The sequence below is a fragment of the Bidens hawaiensis genome, unplaced genomic scaffold, assembly GCF_021521415.1.
Source record: "Bidens hawaiensis isolate Kalapana, Puna unplaced genomic scaffold, B.hawaiensis_p1.1 tig00034782_1, whole genome shotgun sequence".
Classification (NCBI taxonomy): Eukaryota; Viridiplantae; Streptophyta; class Magnoliopsida; order Asterales; family Asteraceae; genus Bidens; species Bidens hawaiensis.
Window position 1 is genome coordinate 42613 of NW_027496050.1, and position 24561 is coordinate 67173.

The 24561-nt window shown below is 33.4% G+C and overlaps 1 protein-coding gene and 2 pseudogenes across 1 annotated transcript; 1 reads left to right on the plus strand and 2 right to left on the minus strand.

The window, feature by feature from the left end:
- The first annotated feature begins 226 nt into the window (after nucleotides 1-226).
- Nucleotides 227-12136, plus strand: LOC143586714 (cysteine-rich receptor-like protein kinase 2; annotated as a pseudogene).
- A 129-nt stretch (nucleotides 12137-12265) lies between these two features.
- On the minus strand, nucleotides 12266-15944 carry LOC143586715 (mechanosensitive ion channel protein 2, chloroplastic-like). The gene is made up of 13 exons (XM_077068194.1): nucleotides 15786-15944; nucleotides 15486-15566; nucleotides 15226-15383; nucleotides 15022-15136; nucleotides 14849-14946; nucleotides 14656-14769; nucleotides 14474-14534; nucleotides 13799-13948; nucleotides 13612-13722; nucleotides 13360-13527; nucleotides 13158-13271; nucleotides 13026-13082; nucleotides 12266-12940 (listed from the first exon to the last, which is right to left on the minus strand). The coding sequence occupies exons 1-13, from the start codon at nucleotides 15864-15866 to the stop codon at nucleotides 12374-12376; spliced, it is 1875 nt and encodes a 624-aa protein (XP_076924309.1). The 5' UTR covers nucleotides 15867-15944; the 3' UTR covers nucleotides 12266-12373.
- A 419-nt stretch (nucleotides 15945-16363) lies between these two features.
- Nucleotides 16364-19279, minus strand: LOC143586716 (uncharacterized; annotated as a pseudogene).
- Between the last annotated feature and the right edge of the window lie 5282 nt (nucleotides 19280-24561).

The following is a 24561-nucleotide window of genomic DNA, read 5'->3' on the forward strand; positions in this document are numbered from 1 at the left end:
TTACTAAAAATAGTAGTTTGAAAGAAAGAGAAATACTCCGTAAATGTTTAGAAACACCACCTTAGTCTGATTTGTGACTGATTAGGACAAGTGGAGTGGCGCGATAAGTTGGGGATTTTTGGACGATAAGGAGCTACAACACCGCCTCTTGGGTTACAAGTGAGTGTGTGGGGGGGGGGGGGATGGGTATAAATATGTAGCTCGGTTGTGTGATGAACATGCTGACATGGAGATCAAGTATGGTTGTGGTGGTGTGGGTGGGTTGTGGGGGACCCTCTTAGTTAGTGTTAAGTGAAGTAGTGGTTAGTTGTTGCTTTACTTCCTTGCATTTCCATTTCAATTAAAAGAGAAAGTTTGCACAATCTTTGATTCTTTGATTTAAGTCAATTTTTAACAATATTATCACTTGTCAAGTTAACAAGTGGTATCAGAGCTTCTATACTTAAGATGTCGGACTTGCAACTAGTTTTTGTTGTTCCTTTTAGCCTCTAGGTTTTGCTGTTGTGTCATTTTTAATGAAAGTTTGTTTGAAAAAGAAAGGAAAAACAACAAGATATAGCTCTAGGATAAAAATTAAATACAAATAAAAAATCTTTGCTAAACATACAAACTGAACAATCTTTCATTCTTCTCTAATAACACTAATCACCAACCCATCTCCATCTTCTTCATCATCCACCACCAAACCACCGGACTCCGATCACTCCCCCGCCACCTCTCCTTCACCCAAGGCTCCACTGTTTCCCCGCTGGCACCAAGCGTTGTTCTGTATCTACAACAACGACAAAAAAATCCAGCGAGACTTCAACTCCGGCAGCGGCATCACTATCGTTTTCTGCCGCAACATACTCGCTCTAGTTGGCGGCGGACGCCCACTAGAGCTGATGCATCGTTCCGATCGGAAGTTAAATTTGTACGTCTTCGGCGAGACCGGATTATTCTGATAATATAAGAGAATATATATGTTTACAATTTCGCCGATTTGAAGCTTGTTACGGCATATAGAAACAAGAAAGTGTGCGATTTGCTATCAAATTGTAGTTACATGGGTTTTTTTGAACTAAGTTATTTGAGGAAGAAAAAGAAGAAGCATATTTAGTAATTACCTACTATCAAAATAATTACTTTATATGTAAACTATATAATGTAATTAAATTACACTACAAACATGATTTTCACTTATTATTAAAAATGCCACTGCCTCCAATTTTGTTTTAGTTTGCACGCTTCATACGTTTTTTCTATTTGTACGTTAACTCTACTCCACATATCTATAACCAATGTTGCAAAAGTCGATAGGCGGTCCCTAGACGGCCGACCCCCTTGAAGGGAGTACTCGGAGCACTCGGGGAGTACTCGGAGAGTACTCGGACATGGTAAATATAAAGAAAATTAATATTTGGTTATTATATATATGTCAAATATCATAAGTTTACTAATATTTATAACAAAATAGGTGAATATCAATATAAATAAAAGAAATACATTTTTAAATTTAAAATATTCTAAAAATTACTAATCATTAATTAAAAAATGATATTTGTTATTTAATATTATTGAAATAACAATTATGTTTTATTTTTTTTGAGTCAAAATCGGTCCAAGTTCACCGATAAGATATGATTCTGGCTGAGGTTGACCACATTTGACCGATTCATAGTAACTAAGCCGATTTACAGAAACTCGCATCGGTGACATACTTTGTAGCGAGTATTCGAAGAGTACTCGGCCTTGTAATCCTACTTTTACAACATTGTCTATAACACATGAGATGTTAAATGAAACTTAATAAAAATATATTTTTTAAATGACGGAGGAGATTCAGTACTAACCGAGATACCATTATGATTTATGAATGGTCTTATAGTATCCAAGGAGAGATTCTGATAAAATTCTACAAATATCTTCTTCAAAAGTACGCCAACATTTTTGTCACTGTCTCACATGGGGAATAAATAATAAATGACTCGTCAACGGCTGCTGTGATGAGGCTTAGTGGCCGTCGGCTCCACCATGTCATGCAGAAACTTTCTAAACGCAATATCGTGTTACTTTCCCTTTTCTTTTGTAATTTATTATTATATCCACCATTGATTGACTGGTGGAATTTTAATTTCTCTCAAGTCCAATTAAAACACGTCTCTTCCTTCCTTTTACTGTACTTATAAACTTAAGACAAAGATACACACCAAAAGAAAAATATGTGAAACAAGTGGAGAACAGGTGGTTAGTCAGTCTGCTAGTGGTGGTGCTCATAAGCACGGCTGAGCAAGTGACAATATCACGGCCCACTGATAGAAATAGGGCTCTAATGAAATGTTATTGTCATGGGTACCTACCTCCACCTGCTAGCAGCATGCTCGAGTATTTCTTGACCAACGTTAACATCACCCTCTCTAGCCTCCGTTGGCAGTTAAACACCAGTGGCAGTGGCAACGCCGTGGCACGGTCTTTGCTCAATGGTGCGCCTGTGTGGGCCTTGCTCAGTGCAGGGGATATCTTTCGATTGCAGATTGTCTGGATTGTTTCGACGATGCTGTCAATCAGCTAAAAGCATGTGAGCTTAATGGCGATCACGGCCTTGCTATTTACACTGAATGCGATGTGAGGTACATATTTTTCACATATCAAATGACTGATTTAGTTTGGTTGCTACTTTTGCTAGAATTCCATCATTACAATTCAAATTTAGTAATTCAAAATATTACCACATATAATAGGACAGTTAGACACACCGACAACACTGTTATTTTAAAAATAGTTAGGTAGAGTTTGGTTGGTTAATTTTATGGAATCAACAACTACATTCAATCTCATTCTCTCTAAATACTATCAAAAATTCAAAATCAATCATTTGCACCACTCTTTTATATATTTTTTCTACATTCTCTCTTTTACCATACTTTCTCGACACACCACCTGAGCACCACCACCATCGGTTGCGCTACCACCTAACCACCACCACTATCAGTTCCACTACCACCTAGCCACCACCAAAACCGCCACCAACACAACCATCATGGTCATCTTTAACACCACCACCACCCTCATCGCCCATTTACCGTTTTTATTTTGGTACTTTTTATTAGGCAATAGTATTTTGCCATTTGTATTTCATTCATGAGCTCTTTTTTTGTCTACCAAATAACATAAAGTACTAATTTATTTCATTTATATATGTTAACCGAACATGAAAATGAATTTGTGTAAGACCCCAATTCCTGGTACTTTCATTGGATTTAATCATGAACACAATCTAAAAATAAGAGTAAATTAAAACTTAATGCGCAATAGTCATTAAGTCTTACAAAACATAACTTTGGACAAGTCTAAACATAGCATAAAATCATCCTTCATAAGGATGTCAGCTGCTTCTTGGTTAACCTATATCCGCCTTCAAGTGCCATGCTCCCTAATTACATGCGTGCAAGTCAGCTACGACTTCTAAGTTAACATGTAACAGGTTAGTTACCCTTCACATACATTCATATTCGTAGTATCCGAAGACACGCATACCATACTTAGATGTTCTTCACAAACACACACACACTATACATACATACACACACACATCATACACATATATTAGAAAGGCCTGCATGCCACCATAACATACATGCATCGATCAATATTAGAAGAGTTTGCGGCCCTTTTATACACAGATATAAAAGGGTTTGTCACCCTATCATTCACAGTTATTAGAAGGGTCTACCACCATATCAAACACATATATTAGATAGGTATGTCACCCTAACATAAACATATATACATTCATATATTAGAGTTGACAATGGGTCGGGCTTGGAATGGGTTAGGTAATGCCAAATCTATATCCGATTATTAAAGCATGTCGCAGACCCGTCCCAAAGACGTCGAGTATTTAGCAGGTATATGCCTGTCGGGTTTTAGGGATACCATCATGTTTCAGATCCAGATAATTTGTTAAAAGTACTCGTTGAATGTACTCGACCCAAAACCCGTCGGGTTTATATATTTATTTATTTATATGTGCGTGTGTGTGTGTGCTTATGTTCATGCGAGAAGTCATCTTATTACGAGAAATGCGAGAAGTTATTTCAACCAATCACAAATATTATTTTAATTAAATCAAAGGGTACAATAATAAATGTTGAATTATTTTATTTTGGTAACTATTAATTTGTTTAGTAGTTTCAATTTATTCTTTAATTAACATATGTATTTGATGTTTAAATGTCACACCCTATCTTAGGCCTATGCGTGACACTAACAGCTGGTACCGTTTTTGTAAATAAATCAGAGTTAGGTGTTTTAAGCGGAAGTTATACTTGCGTGGATTAAAATATTATTATTTACATATCAAAAGACGGGATATAAAATACCCGTTTTAATGTTTACAAATATTACTTGTTTTATACAAAACCACCATTTTATGTTTAACATTTAAAGAAATGATCTGAGCCATCAGATCACCTACTTCACTTCGATACTTCAAGCGGCTATCCTTCATTACGTGCAAAATGTTTAAAAATATGTCAGCAACACATGCTGGTGAATAAGCTGACGCATAAAATATTTTCTTTACTTGATTACCCCTCGAGACATAACTTAGGTCCGGCCCATCGTGGCTTAGGAATAATCAAGTTAAAACAAAACACAATTATAAACTTAGCTATACTCGATACCGCTCAGCAAACACCACAACGTTCGATATAACTTAGATACCATCAGTATACACATGATCACCCTCACTTGGACGTAACGTAGGTCCGACCCATCTTGGCGGAGGCAAATGACCAAGTGTGGTGCGGTGTGCCCACCGACTTACCACATATGTAAGGATCCAAACAAATGTACATGATAGCCTGAGGATCATCAATTACCTTTGTTTATAATATTTTAGAGATACGTAATCTCATGTACATTATTTTATTTATTTGACTCGATTAAACAAGTTTATAAAGTTGGGTGTATTCATCTTTCTTTGAAAAGATCAGCTTCAATACATTGATTGGTTCTTCATTGCTATCTTGCACCTATAGTACAAATATAACCTTTTGTTAATACCAGATCTTTAATCTAGCTTAAGACATTTAGTCTCTTTTTGTATAATCTTTGCCTCGATTATATTTTCTTTATGAACCTTTAGTTCAAAATACTTTTATTTATTTTACAAGTTTAAAACCTTTAGTTTAACTTGTTTTACTTTCCTAACACTACGTTTCTTCTTCTTGAAGAAACATATACTTTACTTTCTTTTATATTATTCAAATAACAATTTAAATAATAATATTATAAATAAAAAATTATTAATATTCCTATTCCTTATTTATTCTTTTATTTATTTATTTATTTCTCGAGGTATCGAGTATATCTTTAACTTAGGTTTTAAACCTTTTAATATTTTATTAATATTTTATTCGGGCATTACGCCTTACCTTGGTTGGCTTATAACATCCCTAGACACTCGAGCGGCACCTCGACGTTTTTACTTTTTCCAAGCTTCCTTTAAACAACACCTTCTTCAACACGTTTTATCGAGGCACACAAATTTTTTATTCTTGTTGACACGTACTTCGAGGTGGCGTCATGTCGTCTTTTGAGGGTCGTGTTCTTCAAGATAACATCGTCGTTGTGTGGCACGGATTTCGAGGTAACTTCGGTTTTGGGTACGGAAAACGAGGTAACGTCGTGGCACGCTTAGCAAGGTTTAGAGAGATGTTTTAGAGAGTGAGCTGTGAATGATTTGGTATGATGAATGAAAGGGCTGGAGCCCATATTTATAGGCTGATCCCGGGGACCCATCGCGATACGTGATGGTCCCCAGAGCACCTGTCGCGTACCGCGACGTAGGGCGATGGTACGCCTAGTAGGCTTGCCATGTGGCGGACGGGTGCCACGTGGTGACACGTGGCGGACATTGTGCCACGTGTGGACACGTGGCGAAACACGTGTCTCGTTGTCAGATGGCGCAATCATGATACGCGATGGAGTTGGTTCTAAGACCGTCGCGTATCGCGATCGGCTAAGAAATCAGAATTTTTCTTTTGATCCTCTTACTTTGAAACTTGGCACTTTTGACCCGATAATTTCAAGATGTTGCATTAAATTTAAAAAACACTAGTACAAATAAACAAATCATTAAACATTAATATAACTTCCGGGTATCCTTTTTTTTGTTTTAAATATGTATTTTTAGTTAATTTAAAAATTATAAAGGTCACGTTGACTTCAAAATGAATGATTATTATACCAGAAAATATTAGCCAACCCATTTTCTTTTAATTTCTTTATGTTTTAGTTAAGTTTAAAAACATAATTTCTTTACTAAATTGTTAGTTCATTTTTATTTTAATGTACATGTAACTAATATTCACCCACACATAGCTCATATTTGCTCACATGTATTTTCCTACACATAAAAAATTGATTAATGTAGATGATTATGTAAATTATGTTATTTGTGTAGGTAAATTTGTTATTGTTCACATACATAATGCAATAATCCATATACACAGTAAAATAAGTCCTACACTTCAAATTAAAATAATCCATACACAATGAAATAATAATTACTCTTCAATATGTTATTTACTAAGTTGAAATAATCCCTACACAAACCTAAAAAAACACTTTATGTAAAATTTGAACTAAAAATCAAAAAACAAAACACGATAACCTGTATAATATTTCCTTACACAAAATTACACAAAATGATTATTTTTAAAATCCATTTCAAAAGTATATTAAAACCATCCACTATAAAACGTTGATTTAAACGCGTAGTTTTTGACAAAAATCCTTGTCTTTTTCCGTAAAATCGATTTATACAATTTTTCTTGCTTGGGAACCCAATTTGAAAATTGATTTTTTTTGGAGTGAGAGTTATTTAAAAAATAGGAAACTATTTAATGAGATTATAGAAATTGACATCTTAATTTTCAAAATGATTAATGTAAAAAAAAGAGAGTCCATAATGCCCTTCCTTTCAAAGCATTCCATAGTTTTTTTTCTTATTTATTACAAGTTTTTCATGATTATTATGGACCATTGATTAAGCAATTTAATGGCTCAGATTGATTTCTCATATTTCTCGTAATAAAACGACTTCTCGTCTAAACCATACCTTAGGGGGGGGGGGGGGGGGGGGAGGGGGTGGTGGAAATCTCATCACACATCCCACCCTTATGCCACGTCACCAACCCCAAATCCATCACATTTTGATGGAATTTGGTAGGGGTGGTGTGGTGTGATAGGTTTTGGTATATATACATATATATATATACATATAGGTTGTTATGTGAGTGAGAGGAGTGTATTTGGGGTGTATATATATATATATGTATATATAGAGAGAGAGTTCCATCACTCAAACCCACTTAACGCGTGATGGCCATCACGCAAGGCACCTCCATCAAGCTTGGTAAGGGAGTGGCGGCGGTGTTCAAAAACACATCACGCGTGATGGGAGCTCCATCACACGGTGCCCCGGGTCCCCTTATATATATATATATATATATATATATATATATATATATATATATATATGGGAATGTTAACGTACAAATGAAATTAATGTGTTAAACATGAGAATCAAGTAGAATAATTATATAAACAAGTAGAGTAATTGTGTAATTACTTTATGAAGTAATTACATAATTACTCTACTTGTATATATAATTACTCTACTTGATTCTCACGTTTAGCACGTTAATATCATTTGTATTTGATCCAAACCATATATATATATATATATATATATATATATATAGGAGATTGTTCAAGAGAGAAATGATATTATTGCAAGAAATGCAAGAAATAAATATGGACCACTAGTTTTGTTTTAAGTTTTAAATGCTTAAAGCTAAATAAAGAAAGTATTAATCATTCTCTTTCTTCAATTAATATAACTAATAAACCATAATACTTATTTACTTAATTAATATAACTAATTAAATTATTATAATTGGAAAATATTAAGAACTCATTTATTTTATAACTTATTTTTTGTGTCTTGAATTTTTATCCTACACAAGTATAATTTATTCATACATTAAAATTTCTTTCTATCCAAAACTAATTTCTTCCAACTCAATATATTAATATCCATCAAAACATACTTACATTATAATGAATAATACCAAAAAACTATTTTACATGTGTTTGCATTAAAAATCAACAAAAAACATACAACCTACACAAAAATTTATAATCTACACTTGTTTTAAGAATAAGACAACATATAACTTACACACGAAAAACATATAACCTACACACAAATTTATCATTAATGATATACACACGCACACAAAAACATATAACCTACACACGAAAAACATATAAACTACACACAAAAATTTTATCTTACACAAATACAATTTATTCATACATTAATTTCTTTTTATTCAAAACCAATTTCTTCAAACTCAACATATCAATATCCATCAACACAAAATTACATTGTGATGAATAATACAAAAAAATATCTTGCACATGTTTGCATTAAATGTCAATAAAAAATATACAACCTACACAAAAACATATAACTTACACTTGTTTTAAGAATAAAAAAACATATAACTTACATACGAAAAACATATAACCTACGCATGTGTAGGATATGTGTATCTTTGTGTAGTTTATATAATTGTTGATGTCTTGTATGCTTTTTGTATGTTGTAGTTTTTATCGCTCAAAACAAGTGTATGTTATATATAACTTTGTATATGTTGTATATTTATTGTTTACATTTAATGGACACATTTGTATGATATTTTTTTATTATTATTTATGACAATATTTTTTATAGGCATATCAATTGAAAAAATATATATATTATGTTTTGATATTTAGTGTTAAAAAACATGCTAATAAATTGAGTGGAAATTATTTTTTTAATATAAAAAATAGTATTATATGAATAAATTATATTTATGTTGAATAAAATGAAGAATGTGTAAATAAAAAATAAAATAAAGTAGTGTTTTTATCTTTTTAATTATTACAGTTAAATTAATTAGATATATTAGTTAGAGAGAGATTTATTATGGTTATATTAGTTGTATTAATTGGAGGGAGAGAGTGCATTTATTGTTGCATTTACATCTTTTTTATATATTTTTAAATATTTAAAATATAAAATAAAACTAGTGACTCATATTCATTTATCTCATTTCTTACACTAATTTGATTTCTTTCTTGAACTTAAACATATATATATATATATATATATATATATATAATGAGTTTCATTACATAACTCCTAAATATTTAAAAACTTTAAAAACTCTTAACAACCAACTTAAAGGTTTTGTATATTATTTGAGTGTAGTTAGTGAAATGCAGACTAAGGAATTAAGCGTATACAATATTTGATCATAAGTTGAATGTGGGTTGATAAAATTATATAGATCTTACTAGAATAATTAGATGTTTCAAAATGCAGTGTCCAATCTAACTAGCGTGGTTTGTTTTAGGTATGATGACTATGAATTCTACCTTGAGGCTAATCATAAATTCTACCTTGAGGCTGATTATTATGAATTCTACCGTGAGACTAACGGTGCGGTATTATGTGATCATTCGGCATTGCCTCAACCAACAGCGTTTAGAAAAGCAGCAAAAAGTTTACTGTTAGATCTTCAAATTGCTGCACCAAGAACAACGAACTTCTATGCAGCTTCTACAAGAAAAGTTGTTGGTAGTAATGCAACTGTGTACGCCATTGCCGAATGTAATCTAAATGTAAGCCATAGTGTGTGTTTAAAATGCTTAAAGTTGATATCCAGATCTTTATATGATTGTCTTCCTACTACTTCTGGGCGGGCAATGTACATCTCATGCTTTATGAGGTATGACATAACTCCATTTTTTGGACAAAACCAGCAAACAGATATTGCAACTCTCCTTCGGGATGGTGAGACTTCTTATATTCTAGAAATTATGTTTTTCCATCTTTTCTTTGTAATTAGAGATGGCAGATTCAATTGAATGGTTGGCATTGTGTTGATTAATATTCCGCTCATCTATCCTTTAAATTAGATTCAAGAATGAAGAGAGACATAATCGGGGTAATTGTCGGAGGTGTATGCAGTTTGTTACTTGCATGCACATTTTTTGTATGGAGTTGCAAATGGAAAAGGACCAGTAGAGGCCAACAAGGTGAACGCACTGTGACCTTAGATGCACCTGCAGAGCTGAAGGGGATAGTTAATTATTACAGTTATAAACAACCGCAGGTGGCAACCAATGTGAAGAGAATATTATAGGTATAGGTGGTTTTGGTGAGGTATTCAAGGTAATAAGATAAATCTATATGTATGAATGATGAAAAATAAGATTGGTTAAAAAATAAAAACAATAACAATAAAGAAGAGCCACTTTTGTGTGAAATATGTTGCTTATTATTCTCTAAAAGGAAATATATTTAACTGGTTTGAAAGTTAAATGAGTCTTATATATGACTACTAGCTTTGGTTATGGTTTAATAGGCAAGTCTTGATGATAAGAAAGTTGTGGCAGTGAAGAGGCTTAAAGGTGGATATGATAGAGCAAAAATAGGATTCGAGAATGAAATCTTACTTATAAGTCACATACTTCACCGAAATCTTCTCCGGCTTCAAGGATGGTGTAGTGAAGGAGACAATCTACTTGTCTTGGAGTACATGTCAAATGGAAGTCTTGACAGGTTTTGTAGGTCCCAAAACGACCACTCGAACGGATTTTGCACTTGATACGTATTTCGAGACGGGTGCGGTATAAACAAACGATCGAACAAATAATATAAAGATAATATTGAATGACTCCGTAATCGGTAATAATAAAATATTCATATAACATTAATCTAACCGATCCTACCCAAGGTGAGCTCCCCTTGGGTGGTTGTTTACACCACACAAACAAAGACAACAAGTCCCTATATATAGTCTAACTAATACAAATAAACTAAAAGATCTCTCGTTGAAGCTAAACGCGCGTGTCAAAGCTCTTGTTTCGTGTCCGGTTTCCTCGTTGGCTTATTCACTCGACCATAACATATATAACGAGTTTCGTAATTTGATATCGCAAGTCACAAATATTGGGCTTACAGGTTCCTTTGGGGTATGCTAAAATCTTAATTTCCGAACATTTTCTATATATATGCTTGGTTATTATATTCATCATAGGTGAAAGAAGAGGCATTCTAAACTGGAAAAGACGATATGACATTATCTTAGGGATAGCTAAGGGTCTTGCTAATCTACACAAGGAATTCTATGCCAGAATTGTTCATAGAGACCAAATCAAACAACATTCTTCTTGATGATGATTTTCAACCCAAAATAGTTGATTTCGGATTGGCAAGGTTCCAGCATGAGGATCAAAGTCATGTTATCACCAAGTTTGCTGGGACATTGTAACTTTGATTTGCAATATATGATCCTATCATTCCTCAAATTACATCTAATCACATTCTTGTATTATAATACCAGGGGATACACTGCACCGGAATATGTATTGTATGGCATTTTATCAGATAAGGTTGAAACTTATAGTTTTGGTATCGTGGTCCTTGAAATTATTAGTGGCCAAAAGTGTACTTACCGGAACTTTGATGGAGCATCAACCGATTGCCTCCTCGAACATGTGAGATACAATACATTTTCCCCATTTTTATATCATTAACATACAATAAGAAATATTAAATAGAATAAACAAGGATCTCACTAGATGATTATTATTACATTGGTGGTGTGATGGTTGGAGCAAGGATTTATATATCTAGCTATCTCAAACATTTAAGCTAATTTCACTTTCCCATTTTTGGAGAATTATTTTGTGCTCTTAAATGTTTTGCTACACTCGGTGACAGGCATGGACGTTGTACGAAAATAGAAAATCTGTGAAGTTACTTGATGAAACATTGGATGTCAATCCAGACGAAGTAAATCATGTGATCAAGATAATTGAAATTGCTTTGTTGTGCACCCAGTCACAAGTTTCAGAAAGACCGACCATGTCTGAAGTAGTTTTGATGCTTCGAAATGATCCCTCACTTGGGCAAAGACAGCTAACCAGACCGAATTTCACTGATCACAATCGGAGGATTCTTATAGGATCTTGATAAATTTTAATGGCATTGTTATGCAGCATAGGTTAGGAAATGTGTTTTGCATGTTCATTAAGATTTGTATGCTACCTTATTCAGTTGTTTACAGCAAACAGTAAATTAATTTATTTGACAAATGAATCATCCAATGTGTATATACTATGCTACTAATCTGTGATCACTATTCACTATCATGCAATCCAAACAATGGTTTACCTTTGTACTATGTACATGTGTTAAACAAAGGGCATGCAATATGCCAATATCAACCAAAAACCAATTTTCCCGACAACTCGAGGGGCTACTTTACTTATCGGTGGTCGTGGAGCCAAGGGTATTTCCGTCTTTCTTGTCCGATGACAGTGCTCCTTTTTCTGTCACACTTTTGGACATTTCCTTAACTTGAGCGGAAGCAGTATCCACTCCCTCTTCAATAGGAAGAGTTCTTTTTGACCCATCCAAAGCAACACCAAGAACAATATTTTCTTCCACATTTCCAACCGCTTTCGGTTTTTCATCATCCGTATTCTCATCTCTTCTACTGGTCTCAGGTTTTAATGGTTTCTTAACTTTTGTATCAGAAGTTATTTTAGTATCTTTGGTTTTAGAGTCTGATGAAGACTTGTTGTTTGACTTTGTTGAAGACTTTTTGTTTTGACCTTTTGACTTTTCTTCTCCGTTGACTTTGTAATCAGGTTCGATTAATAACAAGGGACGGTTTGAGGGCGCTCTACCGCGAGTGAAGACTGAATCTGCAAAGGGGAAGCTGTCCAAATCTGAGTCGTTATACGTCTTTTGAATTGTACGGATTGGTGTTGCGAGTCGAGCCCGGTGATGACTTATTACTCTTAAAAGATCCAATAAGATAGCTTCCTGCTTTCATATATATAAAAAGGTTAAAAATATAATAAGAAAAAAAATATATATTTTTGAACTAAAGTTCCAAAAGCTATCTTACCTTCACACATAAGTACTCCTCAAAATGAGAAGTTTTCACAAAGCATGACACGAAAATCTGCATAACATAAATCATAAACCGAATCCGTATAATCTTAATAAGTAAGCTGAACATGCATGAAGTGAAACCAACCAAAAGGGACTGATTTTCGGGGTCAACGTTTTCAAGGAAAACCCTCCTATGCAATCTTTGTTGTTCTACTTGAGGATTTTTTGCCAATACTTTTCTCATATCAGCTACGATAATCTGTACATATAACAATTAACAAGCCATAAAATTTTAAAAATATATATGTATAAATGGCATACTAAATGATGAATATTCGTGTACTTGCATTAATCTTATTGACATCTAAATGACTGATAGCTAGATGAGTTTTAATGCGCCAATGAGTCTTCTGAGTCACATTTCTCACTACATTCATAGTAAACTTGTGGTTTGGAATATGAATCGCTTCACCGTCTTCACCTCTTATAATTGTAGGTGACCACCACCCAACATGCTGAACATGAAAAATATGAAATACGCATCAGAAGAAACGTTTATAGAACAAATCGTGTTGACCATGAAGAAAAAGTCAACAAACCTCTACAATTCCAGAAACTTCATCGCTTTCTATCTTTGCTTGGATCCACTCATTGACCACAAACGGACGGGTTGCATGAATCATGGCACTTGAAAGAAAGTTTGTGAATATCTATATAGATAAAAGAACATCAACTGGGATTGTAAACTAATAGTTGCATGATATATACATACAAACGTATATACACCTCACGGCCCGCAAGCGTTAACAACACAGTCCCGAGACCACCTGCGGTTAGCCATTTCTGGGTAGAAAAACCTAGCAACTCCATGAAAAGTGATACAGCAGCAACCCACACTGCAGTGTAAACTGCTTTACCAGCAAATTGGAATCCCATCTGTCAACACAACAAATATTAGGCGTGGCAAACTGGCCAAGTTCGGGTTGCTGGTCAAAACGGGTTCGGGTGAGCAAAAATGAGTTGGGGTCAAAACAGAACGTATTAAAAAAGTATCAATTTGGTTCGGGTCAAAACGGGCCGTTTTAAAAAAGTATCAATTTGGTTCGGTCAAAACGGGCCGTTTTAAAAAGTATCAATTTGGTTCAGGACTTCGGGTCAAAACAGACCCCTTTAAAAAAGTATTAATTTGGTTTGGGTTACAATTTGTTTGGCCAAAATGAAGTTTTGATGATGAGTCGTTTTAGAAACAAATTCATACAAAATTAAGTAATTAAACACCCCCCCCCCCCATTTGAGTTGACCCGTTGACTAATTTGAGGTGTGACCAAATGAACCCATATACATTGCTAAAATTGAGCCATTACTTAGAAAATAGGTCATGATTACCATCTATAACAAAATTTTTAAATTTAACGAACAGAAAGATATTAGTCTCATAAAAATCATAACTGTGGAACATACATTTCTGGTATCGGCACCGTCACTGGTCTCCATGAAAAAGGTTTGTGTTTGTTGAATTGCGCTGCATTAATGATTTAAACAATTAAAATTAAAACTTATGACAAGGAAACTTACAATTACTAACAAATCAAGATAATCAATTTCGATTAGACAAACTGACAAAGAAAGAAACAGATATTCACCTGGACAAACAGTAAGCAAGTGCAAGCACGGTCGATAATGATTTCACAAACGTTAAAAGCCGATTCTTAACCATCTGGCTAGCTTCTGATGGCAGGACAACTGGATCCAAAGCTCTGCACAAAAACAAGATTCTTTTAACGAAACAATAAAAAGTATCGACTTCCATATCGTGCCTGAATATTCAGGAACTACCTGCAGATAAGTATGGCTCCGGTCCATAGCAGCAACGGTTGAAGATAAGAACTCATAACATAATGTGTATTACTCTTTCTCCAACTCCTGTCACTCTTCTGAAAAATGTAAAATACAAACTTTAAGCATAAGTATTAAAAATTAAATATTGAAATAACCAGAAAGGCACAAACATGAAGACAAGCGTTTCTGGTTTGGCGCATTAATGGCCCGAGACCCCACACAGCAAACACTACAATACTCACTGTTGGCAGTAGCTTCAGTATAATAGGTCTATCTTTAAAACCACTGCAGTAAGTTTTAATGTCATTTTTTTTACATATTTTCAGTCAGATTAATCAAAAAATTTTGTTTAAACAAGATTGATTAATGATCACCTTGATAAGGCAAACGCAACATTTTTGACAACAGAAGTCCCAAAATCTTGGATTGGATTAAGTGAACAATTGCACTTAAGTAGATTAAATCGACTAGGAGCGGTGCTCAATGGTTGATGTGATCGAACCGAAAGATTGATACCCAAGGAATCTTTTTTCTGCAAGAAGTTTATGAAGTTCATAAATATAATGCACACACCAAATAATATAAACATTAACAAGTGAGATATTTTATTATTCTCAGCCAGAGAGGAACATACAGAAGCAACTGATGAGAGACTGGCAGGTAATATATGCAATTTGTCGCTTTCAATCAAGCCCTGTCGAGTACACGTAACATTCTGCGAAAGATATCAGTTCAAACCAACACAATACAAATTAGAGAAAATTCAACTAATAGTAACCAAGTTTCTCAGGTGTTCATAAAGTCAGTTTTTTTTCTCCCTCTCTAAAGTCATTCGACTTTCATTAGGTGTTCCAAGCCTATGTAATTTTTCTATAAATGGTAAATAAATATTAATATAAATGAGGAAATGATTCAAATTAAACATATTTTGTACCTGAAACTGCTTCATGTACAACTGATTCTTGTAAATTCCCAATTTGGGGTTAAAATTCAAAGAACCAGTCATAGCCAACATTTGATGAGATTTCAATTACAAACATTCAGCAACAGTAATTTGCATTGCAGTCACCATTAAACACGGTCCAAACCCTAGGACAATATTTTTTTAAATAAAATTCAGGATTGTGGACAAATTATTCATCAAGAACCTGTAATAGATGATTCCATTTACATATGGTTACAGAATTATGTAAACAACAAGCAAATTGAGAAACTAAATGTACAAAATTTAGAAATTAATAACCTGTGGTTGATTTATGGATTGCAAAATCAGAAGAATTATACAATTGTGATAAGAAATTAATAACCTGTTTGGCAAGAAACAATAACAAAATTGGGTGGTTTGGCTGGCATCATAAATTTGGATTCATATATTGCATGTGACCAAACCTTTTAAAGATATTTATATAAAAAATAAACACAGTTATATAAATTAGTTAATGATAATAACATATACAGAAAAAATATAAAACTTACATTAAGAAATCAAACCAAACATAAAAATCTTTGGTTTATGTCATTTCAACAAATTGATTATTCATACAAGTCACATATCGTGTTCAAACTACAGAAACATGACTAAACAGCCTCATTTACCATTCATAGTTCTTAATGGTGACCTCTCATCAACACTATTTTCCACCATATTCCTTTTGGAAGAAGACTGATACACATTGTTCTTGTTCTCTTTCACCGGGTCAAACCGATCGGTCAACTCCGAACCCGCACTTCCACCACCACGATTATCATCGAAACCCGACATTATACTCCTTAAAGCACCCATCACTTGCCCGTCTTCACGTGATAACTTATTTATCCACTCAGACGCGCCATCAATAATACTCATCAACTTCTCATTTTCTAGTGACAGTTTCTTGACTCACATACATTTTTTAACAAACCGAACGCGGGCTTCTAAATCCTTTTCGAGTTCTTTAATCATCAAACCCTTTTCTTGTACTTCTATCTCCTTAATCACCATTGTTGTTATCATCTTATCCCAAGTTTTATGAAACATATTCATCTCTGCTTGCATTTTTGCAAGTTGAGATGAAAACGAAGCGGTTGAGTCATTAAATTCTTGCTCTAAAGAACTTATAACTTGCTGCTGGTCAAGATTTTGTTTTTCATACTCATGAATCCTCTCAGATTCTAACTGTTTGATATCTTCTTCAAGATCATTAATTCTTGTTTCTTTTTGTTTCAAGTCTTCTTTAAGGTTGACTTCATACTCATGAATCCTCTCAGATTCTAACTGTTTGATATCTTCTTCAAGATCATTAATTCTTGTTTCTTTTTGTTTCAAGTCTTCTTTAAGGTTGACTTCATACTCATGAATCCTCTCAGATTCTAACTGTTTGATATCTTCTTCAAGATCATTAATTCTTGTTTCTTTTTGTTTCAAGTCTTCTTTAAGGTTGACTTCGGTTTCCACTTGAGCTAATAGTGAAGCTTCTAGCTCCCGTCTCATACGATGGTTCACTTCCAAATCGAGTTCTAACTTTTCAGCAACCGATTTCCATATTTGTAACTCAAATTCGACCTCGCTTGTTTCACAATAACTCTGATCGAGTTCTTCATTTACATTCGTCAGCTCGGTTTTTGTTTGCACCAGTTGATGTTTATAACTGTCAATCTGTTTATGCAATAACAGTTTTTCCTCATCAATCTTTGATCGGGTCTCCAAAAGTATGGATTTTAACGCCACCATCATGACTTCACATTCCTCTTTTTCCATTATTAATTGTAACACCAGAGTGTTATATTCATTCAAACGAGTCTCTTTACTTTCTAACTCGTCTTTGCAACAATTCAAATCTGCAACCATTTGTTCGAATCGAGCGGTCCGTTCTGCTTCTTTGACAATATTATTTTCATCCAAAATTTTAATCTCTTTCAAACGAGTCTCTTTACTTTCTAACTCGAGTCTGCAACGATTCAAATCTGCAACCATTTGTTCAAATCGAGCGGTCCATTCGGCTTCTTTGATGTTATTAATCTCATTAAAACGAGTCTCTTTACTTTCTAACTCGTGTCTGCAACAACTCAATTCTGCAGCCATTTGATCAAATCGAGCGGTCCATTCGGCTTCTTTGACATTATTAATCTCATCAAAACGAGTCTCTTTACTTTCTAACTCGTGTCTGCAACAATTCAATTCTGCAACCATTTGTTCAAATCGAGTGGTCCATTCGGCTTCTTTGACATTATTATTCTCCTCCAAAGTTTTAATCTTGTTTTGAAGCTTTATGATTGAAGAATTATTACCGGCTTCTTGAATCTGGGATTCTTTTAGTTTCTTGAGATTGAGAACCAGTTCTTCATTTTTTTCCTTAATTACTTGAAGTTTGGATTTTGTGTCCAAAAAGCTTGAATTTGATTCTGAAATTTGAATCTCCAAGCACTTCCTTCGGTCCTCTTCTTGAACGAGAGCTCGTTTACACAACTCTAATTGCGTTTTAAGATCTTCTGAAAGTGTAATTTGAGAATCTAGCTTTGTTTCCAAAGTGGATATATCATTATAAAATGTAGATTTCTCGATATCCCACTCGTTTTTCTTTACGCGAAGATTGTTTTTAAGCTTTTCATGGGCTTCTTCCAAATGCTTGAATTGTTCATTCTTCCATTTGAGCTGTTCTTCAAGCTTCATTTTTTCTTCTTCCAACTTTTCAAACAAATCTCCTCTTTCTCTCATTTGTTTCGAAGCTTTAGCCATTTTGCTTTCACTTGCACACTTCTTTTGTGAAACTGATACAATCCCTTCTTTTAGAAGCTCAATCTTGTCCATAAAAGCACGGTTTTGGTCCTCGAGGTTCAAAATCTTTGCATTTGCTTCCTCTAATGAGGAAACAAGCATTTGTTTCTCATCTTCACATTCCCTAAGCTTTGAATTAAATTCTGCACGAAGCTTATCGTTTGCAGAAGTGAAACTTAAAATGATTTTCTCTTTTTCTTTTAGTTTACACTTGAGATCTTCTAATGACTGCTTTGCAACATAAACTTCATCGACTTTTGCTTCTACTTCATGAGCTTGTTTCTCAAGTTTCAGATTGAGTTCTTGGATTCTCTTGAGTTGATCATTGTTTGATTTCTTCAAGTTTTCACAGAGGTTGGCTTTCACGAGATTTTCTGATTTCAACTTTTCGATTTCAGTTTTTGCATCATCTAGCTCTTCATAAAGTTTTTCAGTCATGTTCACTCTTTTTAACTACCTGTGACAACATAATAGCATTAGCAACATGAAGTGTCCAATATTCTACATACATTACAAAAAAACTATGCTAGCAGCAGACATTATAAACACAATAATATCATTTTGTTCAAACCTACCTCTATCTTACTAGAAAAAAAAAAGAAGGCATCGACGCGTTTTGGTCCCAAAAGCTGGTATATGACAACCAAATAAGTTCTCTCTAGTCTGTTTTACACATCAACCTATTTATCAGTTAAACCTACCTATATGTGATTGTAAAGTAACCAAAAAAAATATTCTTGTGCCCAGTACTTACAACCAGAAATCTGTCATCTATTTTACACATGAACCTATTTATCAAATAAATCTTCCATAATTTCTTCATTAACTGTTTTTACATACTTTGACCACTTTTCACCAAACTAACAGTTCAACAATTTTGTACCAAGTTTCTTCATCAAATACAAAAGCATCTTCCTAAAGTTAATAATATGAAAGATAAACTAGCAGTTCCTTCTTATCTTAAAGTCAAACTGTAATTCTTACTCCCTCGGTCCAAATCAAAGTCAGCATTTTAGTTCTGAAGGGCAAATATTTATTCCTCAACTTTAAAAACTTACAATAACTGTTCTGTTTTTCTAACTAAGACAGTAAGACCTAGCAAACAAACTGCATCATAATATGATCATTAGATGATACTATCATATTATGATGCAGTTTTTGTCGGCTCTTTCGGTTTCTGTCCTGATCCGAACAAAAGGTACATCAACGATTTTAATGATGAAATCATGTTTCCAGAAATGGAAAAAAAAACTGTTTTGACCCGAAACCCATTCCGACCCGGACCCGAAACAACCCGTTTGTAATTTGACCCGACCCGACCCGTTTGGCAGTCCTAGATGATAGGTAGGTGAAAAATGGATTAAATTGAGTAATGTAGATGACAATATATCACCAAACTGAACACATATGAATCGGGAAGATAAAACAAATAACGAAGTAATTAAGATAGGGTTTGGAAAGCGGAAACAGAAGGAATGGGAGAGAACAATGTACCTGATGATCAGAGTAATGATTATTATTGTTATTCGAATAATAACAGCAGAGCATGAATCGATAGACTGGTGAATGTGATCGTATGGTTTGAGTAACTTTTGGGAGAAGAAAGAAACGTGGGTTGCAGCAGGTAGCCGTTGTAACTGAATCAATTGGTGGACTACTTTATTCATTTTAAATTGGTCCCACTAAGTTACCGTTTTACTCTCTACGTCGTCGTTTTAGACTCTTATTTATTATCTTCATCTTTTGCACCAAAAAAAGGCAGTAATTAATCATGGTGTGTATTTAGATTTTAGAATTGGGTTTTGTTTTTGTGTTTTTTTTTTCTTTTAACTAGTTTTTTTATTTTTCACATACTCGAATTCAGTCTTCGGTTGAGTAATACCAACATTTTTACAATCACACCATAAGAGGTGGGGTTAAAATTCGGTTTAATGCATTTGTTTTAGTTTTAATTAAATTAAAGTTCCTTTTTTTAAAAAAAAAAAAATAATTAATCGTTTGGTGCATTTCTTGATGGTTTTGTTCTTTTATTATTGTTTTTTATTTAAATTTTGGTGTAGTAAATTTATTTAAAAAATAAGCAAGATGAGCATTCGCTCAAAAATAATTGAAAGAGGTGGTGATTTTTAAATAGCGAACAAATTTTATGGGTATATATGTGTGTTTATATTCAATTATATGGATGGAATGATGGTTCCATTGTAAATGCTCAAGATTGTTGCTATCTAGATTGAGGGGTGTTAAATTTCATGAATTCAAATAAGTATTGATAATGGTGTACATTTTATTTTTGTGTAGTTAAGCGATAAGTTTTAAAGTTTTTGAGGTGTATTGGTAACCTTACTACCTACTGCTATGTGTTGATTTTCAAATAAAACGATTACTTTCAACATAAATAACAACTTGGTTAGGTATAAATACTTATTTAGGGTCCTTAAAAAGTTATAGTCATGAGCATGAGTATACGAGTCAAATAAAATGCAACAAGAACTATGGTTTTTCTTAGACCAATTGTTATCGGTGGGTGAAAAGGGCAAAGGTGTAAGGTGCATTTTCCGACATGCACTTGGCAAAATGGGCTCACATTTTATAGCAAGTTGGGTATGTTATGGTAGGGTGAAATGTGATAATCGACTTGAAGAACAATGATTGGTTCAAAAGAGGGGCAACAATGGTGCTGGCCATGAAAATAGCTATATCACGGCCCCACAACACTTGTCTTACAACCATTGTCATGTAAATATTTGTGAGTGGAAGACCACATTTATAAATTTTGTAAAGATAACATATAGTTTATATATAACAGTAAGCTAAATACAATCGGTAATGTGTACAAATATTTCAAACTAAAACAAACATAATACGTACATAATTGATCATAAGTTACACCATTTAAGGCATTCAAATATTGATCTTAAGGGTTAACCATGAGTCTTTTCCCCTTAAATCTTGATATGCCAAACCCTCAATTTATTTATTTTTTTGAAATCACTTCTTCAATCATTTTTATTTATTTATCACATTATCTGAAGATGGATGTTGTGATTTTTGTGCAGAATTCGTTGATCGCGCATCTAAACTTGAGTGAGCCTTTTTAACCTTCCAACACATCCAACCGCACGACGAGGCCTTTGCAAGTTCATCATCACCAATACATTCCCCACTTTTATTTCCGGCTTCCATCTTCTCTTTATGAAGCTTTTTCAATACGTAAACCTCAGCCAAATCGTGACCAACTGTGGCCATAGCTTCTAAGTTTATTGCAACACAAAATAACCCAATTGCAAAACATGGGTAAAAACTGTCAAATATATAAGCATCACGGTTGCTTGGGCAACAAGTAAAATTCTCTTGATGGGGTGCTAGCTAAAAAAATAAATACAGTAATGGTGGCCTCTCTATGATTATATTTAAATAGTGTGTACTTTTAATAGAATTTGTTTATCCAAAAATATCTCAATAATGTTATTGTCCTTTTGTTGAGGTTTTATATAATGTTCTTTAATTTTTCATTTCTTAAAATTTAACCATCAGAATACCATGATTTGTAATATATAGCATTTGATGTACTAATAACCGCTAGAAACATAAGAATGTGAACGAGACAAGGCACTCGTGATTGCAAGTGGCTAGTTTGTTAAAAGTTTTTATTGGCCAGACCGAAATTAAAAATGCTCGAGTTGCCTTAAAAATTGCTAAGAAAAGCTCTAGATTTAGACATACATAGCAAAATGAGTCGAAATTAAACCAAAACTGAACTTTTAATCTCAACTTGTTTTCACGCGTCATATTTAATTTGCAAAGCTTTTTACATAGAAAACGATGCAAGAATGTCTTCTTGGTACCTTAATGGCCACGTATTTGGGTGTAATAGAAAAAGAAAATTTTATAATAAACAATCCTAACATACTTATTTTTAATTCATTGAAAGATGGTAGACCAATTTGACTTGGAGAGCAAGGAACAATGGTCAAATAATCATATTATATATATTGTACCTTTTGAAGTATCAATTATTTACTTTATTAATATTTTTGTAAATTATTAGAACTTTGTTACAATATATTTATTGTGTGTAATAAAACATAAAATAACTAAATATCATTCTATGAGAAATAAGTAAATTAGTTGATTTCTATGTATTGCTTTTGAATTATTACATGTGTGTGAACTTTTAAGTAAAAACAAACAAACATAAACTTTGCAGGATTTGGTTTAACTCTACATGTTTGAACAATTGTAGTTTGAACTCACGAACGCATGTAGCTAGTAACGTATCAGTAGGTAGTTCTTTTGGTTAAGAAAAACTTTATAACTATAGAGTTAATTTCAAAAAAAAATTTGTTAAATACAAAAGCAATTAAAAGTAGTTATAACTATAGAGTTAATTTCACACATGCTTCATGTTGATTGGTCATATTGCAATTTGGTAATGATACGGCATCCAACTACCGAAGTTTAAAACTACAGGTTTAGATCAACTTCACGAGGTCTCTAAAAATGGATGGACGTTAAGTTACTTTGTTAAATAAGTGTGAAATAACCAAATACCCTTTAATAAAAAATTAATTCAAAAACTTAATAAAAAAAATAATAAATAACTATGGGGTCCACTTTCTTTATGATAAAACAATTATGACTGGTATTTGTATTTGCCGTTGTTCATCGTCGAAAATATGAAAATAACAATTGTTTTCGCAAATTTTGGATTCCTCGATCATGTTAATCAAAAATGGGTTGGCTAAGTTCTTGAGTCTGATAAATTAACGGTGGTGTTGTTGAGAGGCCAAATGTTAAATATTTGACATTCTTGTATGAAAATTAAATATAATTAACTGTTTGGTAGCCTTTTAATGGTTATTAAGAAACTACCTAAGAGGCTATCTCTTAACGGTTAAAAGAGATAGTTTTAAGTCTGAATGGTTAAAAGGTAAATATTAATTCAGATTTTTGGTTAACTTTTAACTATTAAGTGGCTACTAAGTACTAATCATTAAAAGGTAACCTCTTAATGATCATTAAGCTACCAAACAGCCCCGAGATATTAACGAACATATTTTATTCTATCTTTTTAATGAGACCTTATGTTGGATTAGATTGTTTGCTTTCTTGATAAAAGGGATGCTAAATTATATGAATTCCAATAAGCATTGATTATTAATTTTTTTAAGGTTAGAATGTTAATTTAAATGACTATAGTTTCATGTGAAAGTGAAATTAATCAGAGTTTGGAGGGTTATAAACTTATAATAGCAATGGATGATAAGTTGGATGACGCCACACCCCACGTATGCCGTGCACCCCACGATTATGTAGTCCACTTTCTATCCGACCATGTTGCTGTCGGGAAAAACGACCATCTAGCCACGAACGGTTAACAAAAGTTGCGGAATTAATCTTCGTTTGACTAAACTTTTTTTCGACCCGAATGAACCAATGAGAACGCAAACAAATAGGGTAATTTAAAAGTAAATAGGACACAATAATTTTAGCGTGAAAAACCTCTCAATGCGAGAGTAAAAACCACGGGACTACTAGATCCGCTTCAAATCCACTATCACCAATAATAGCAATACAAAGTTCTTCTCTAGATAAAACTAGAGGCATACACAAACATCATATACTTAGTACAAACAATCTTCAAGTATATGAAATCAAACTACAAAAGAAACGAGTAAAATGTATCACCAATGAAAAAATAAATCGATCTCTGGCACGTCTCTTATCTACACAAAACTCCAAAAGAATGAGCACAACAAAACTTATCCTGGCTTCGTCTCTAATGCCTTCGATAGTAGCAAAAGAAGAAAACCACACAAACCCTTGTGTGCTTTTTCGGCAGAATAGAATGCACCAAAAAGAAATTATTTGATATATATATATATATATTTGTGTTATGTCGGTAATTGCAAAAACCAAAGCCCATCTTTCTTTACATACACATAACACATGTGTA

Excerpts from the sequence above, each read along its gene's own strand:
- LOC143586715 (XM_077068194.1), bottom strand. The coding sequence starts at position 15,866 with ATGTTGGCTATGACTGGTTCTTTGAATTTTAACCCCAAATTGGGAATT. Across the intron at positions 13,528-13,611 it reads AAGTTTCTGGAATTGTAGAG|CATGTTGGGTGGTGGTCACC; the intron begins GTTTGTTGACTT and ends TTTCATGTTCAG. Across the intron at positions 13,083-13,157 it reads CCGAAAATCAGTCCCTTTTG|ATTTTCGTGTCATGCTTTGT; the intron begins GTTGGTTTCACT and ends TATGTTATGCAG.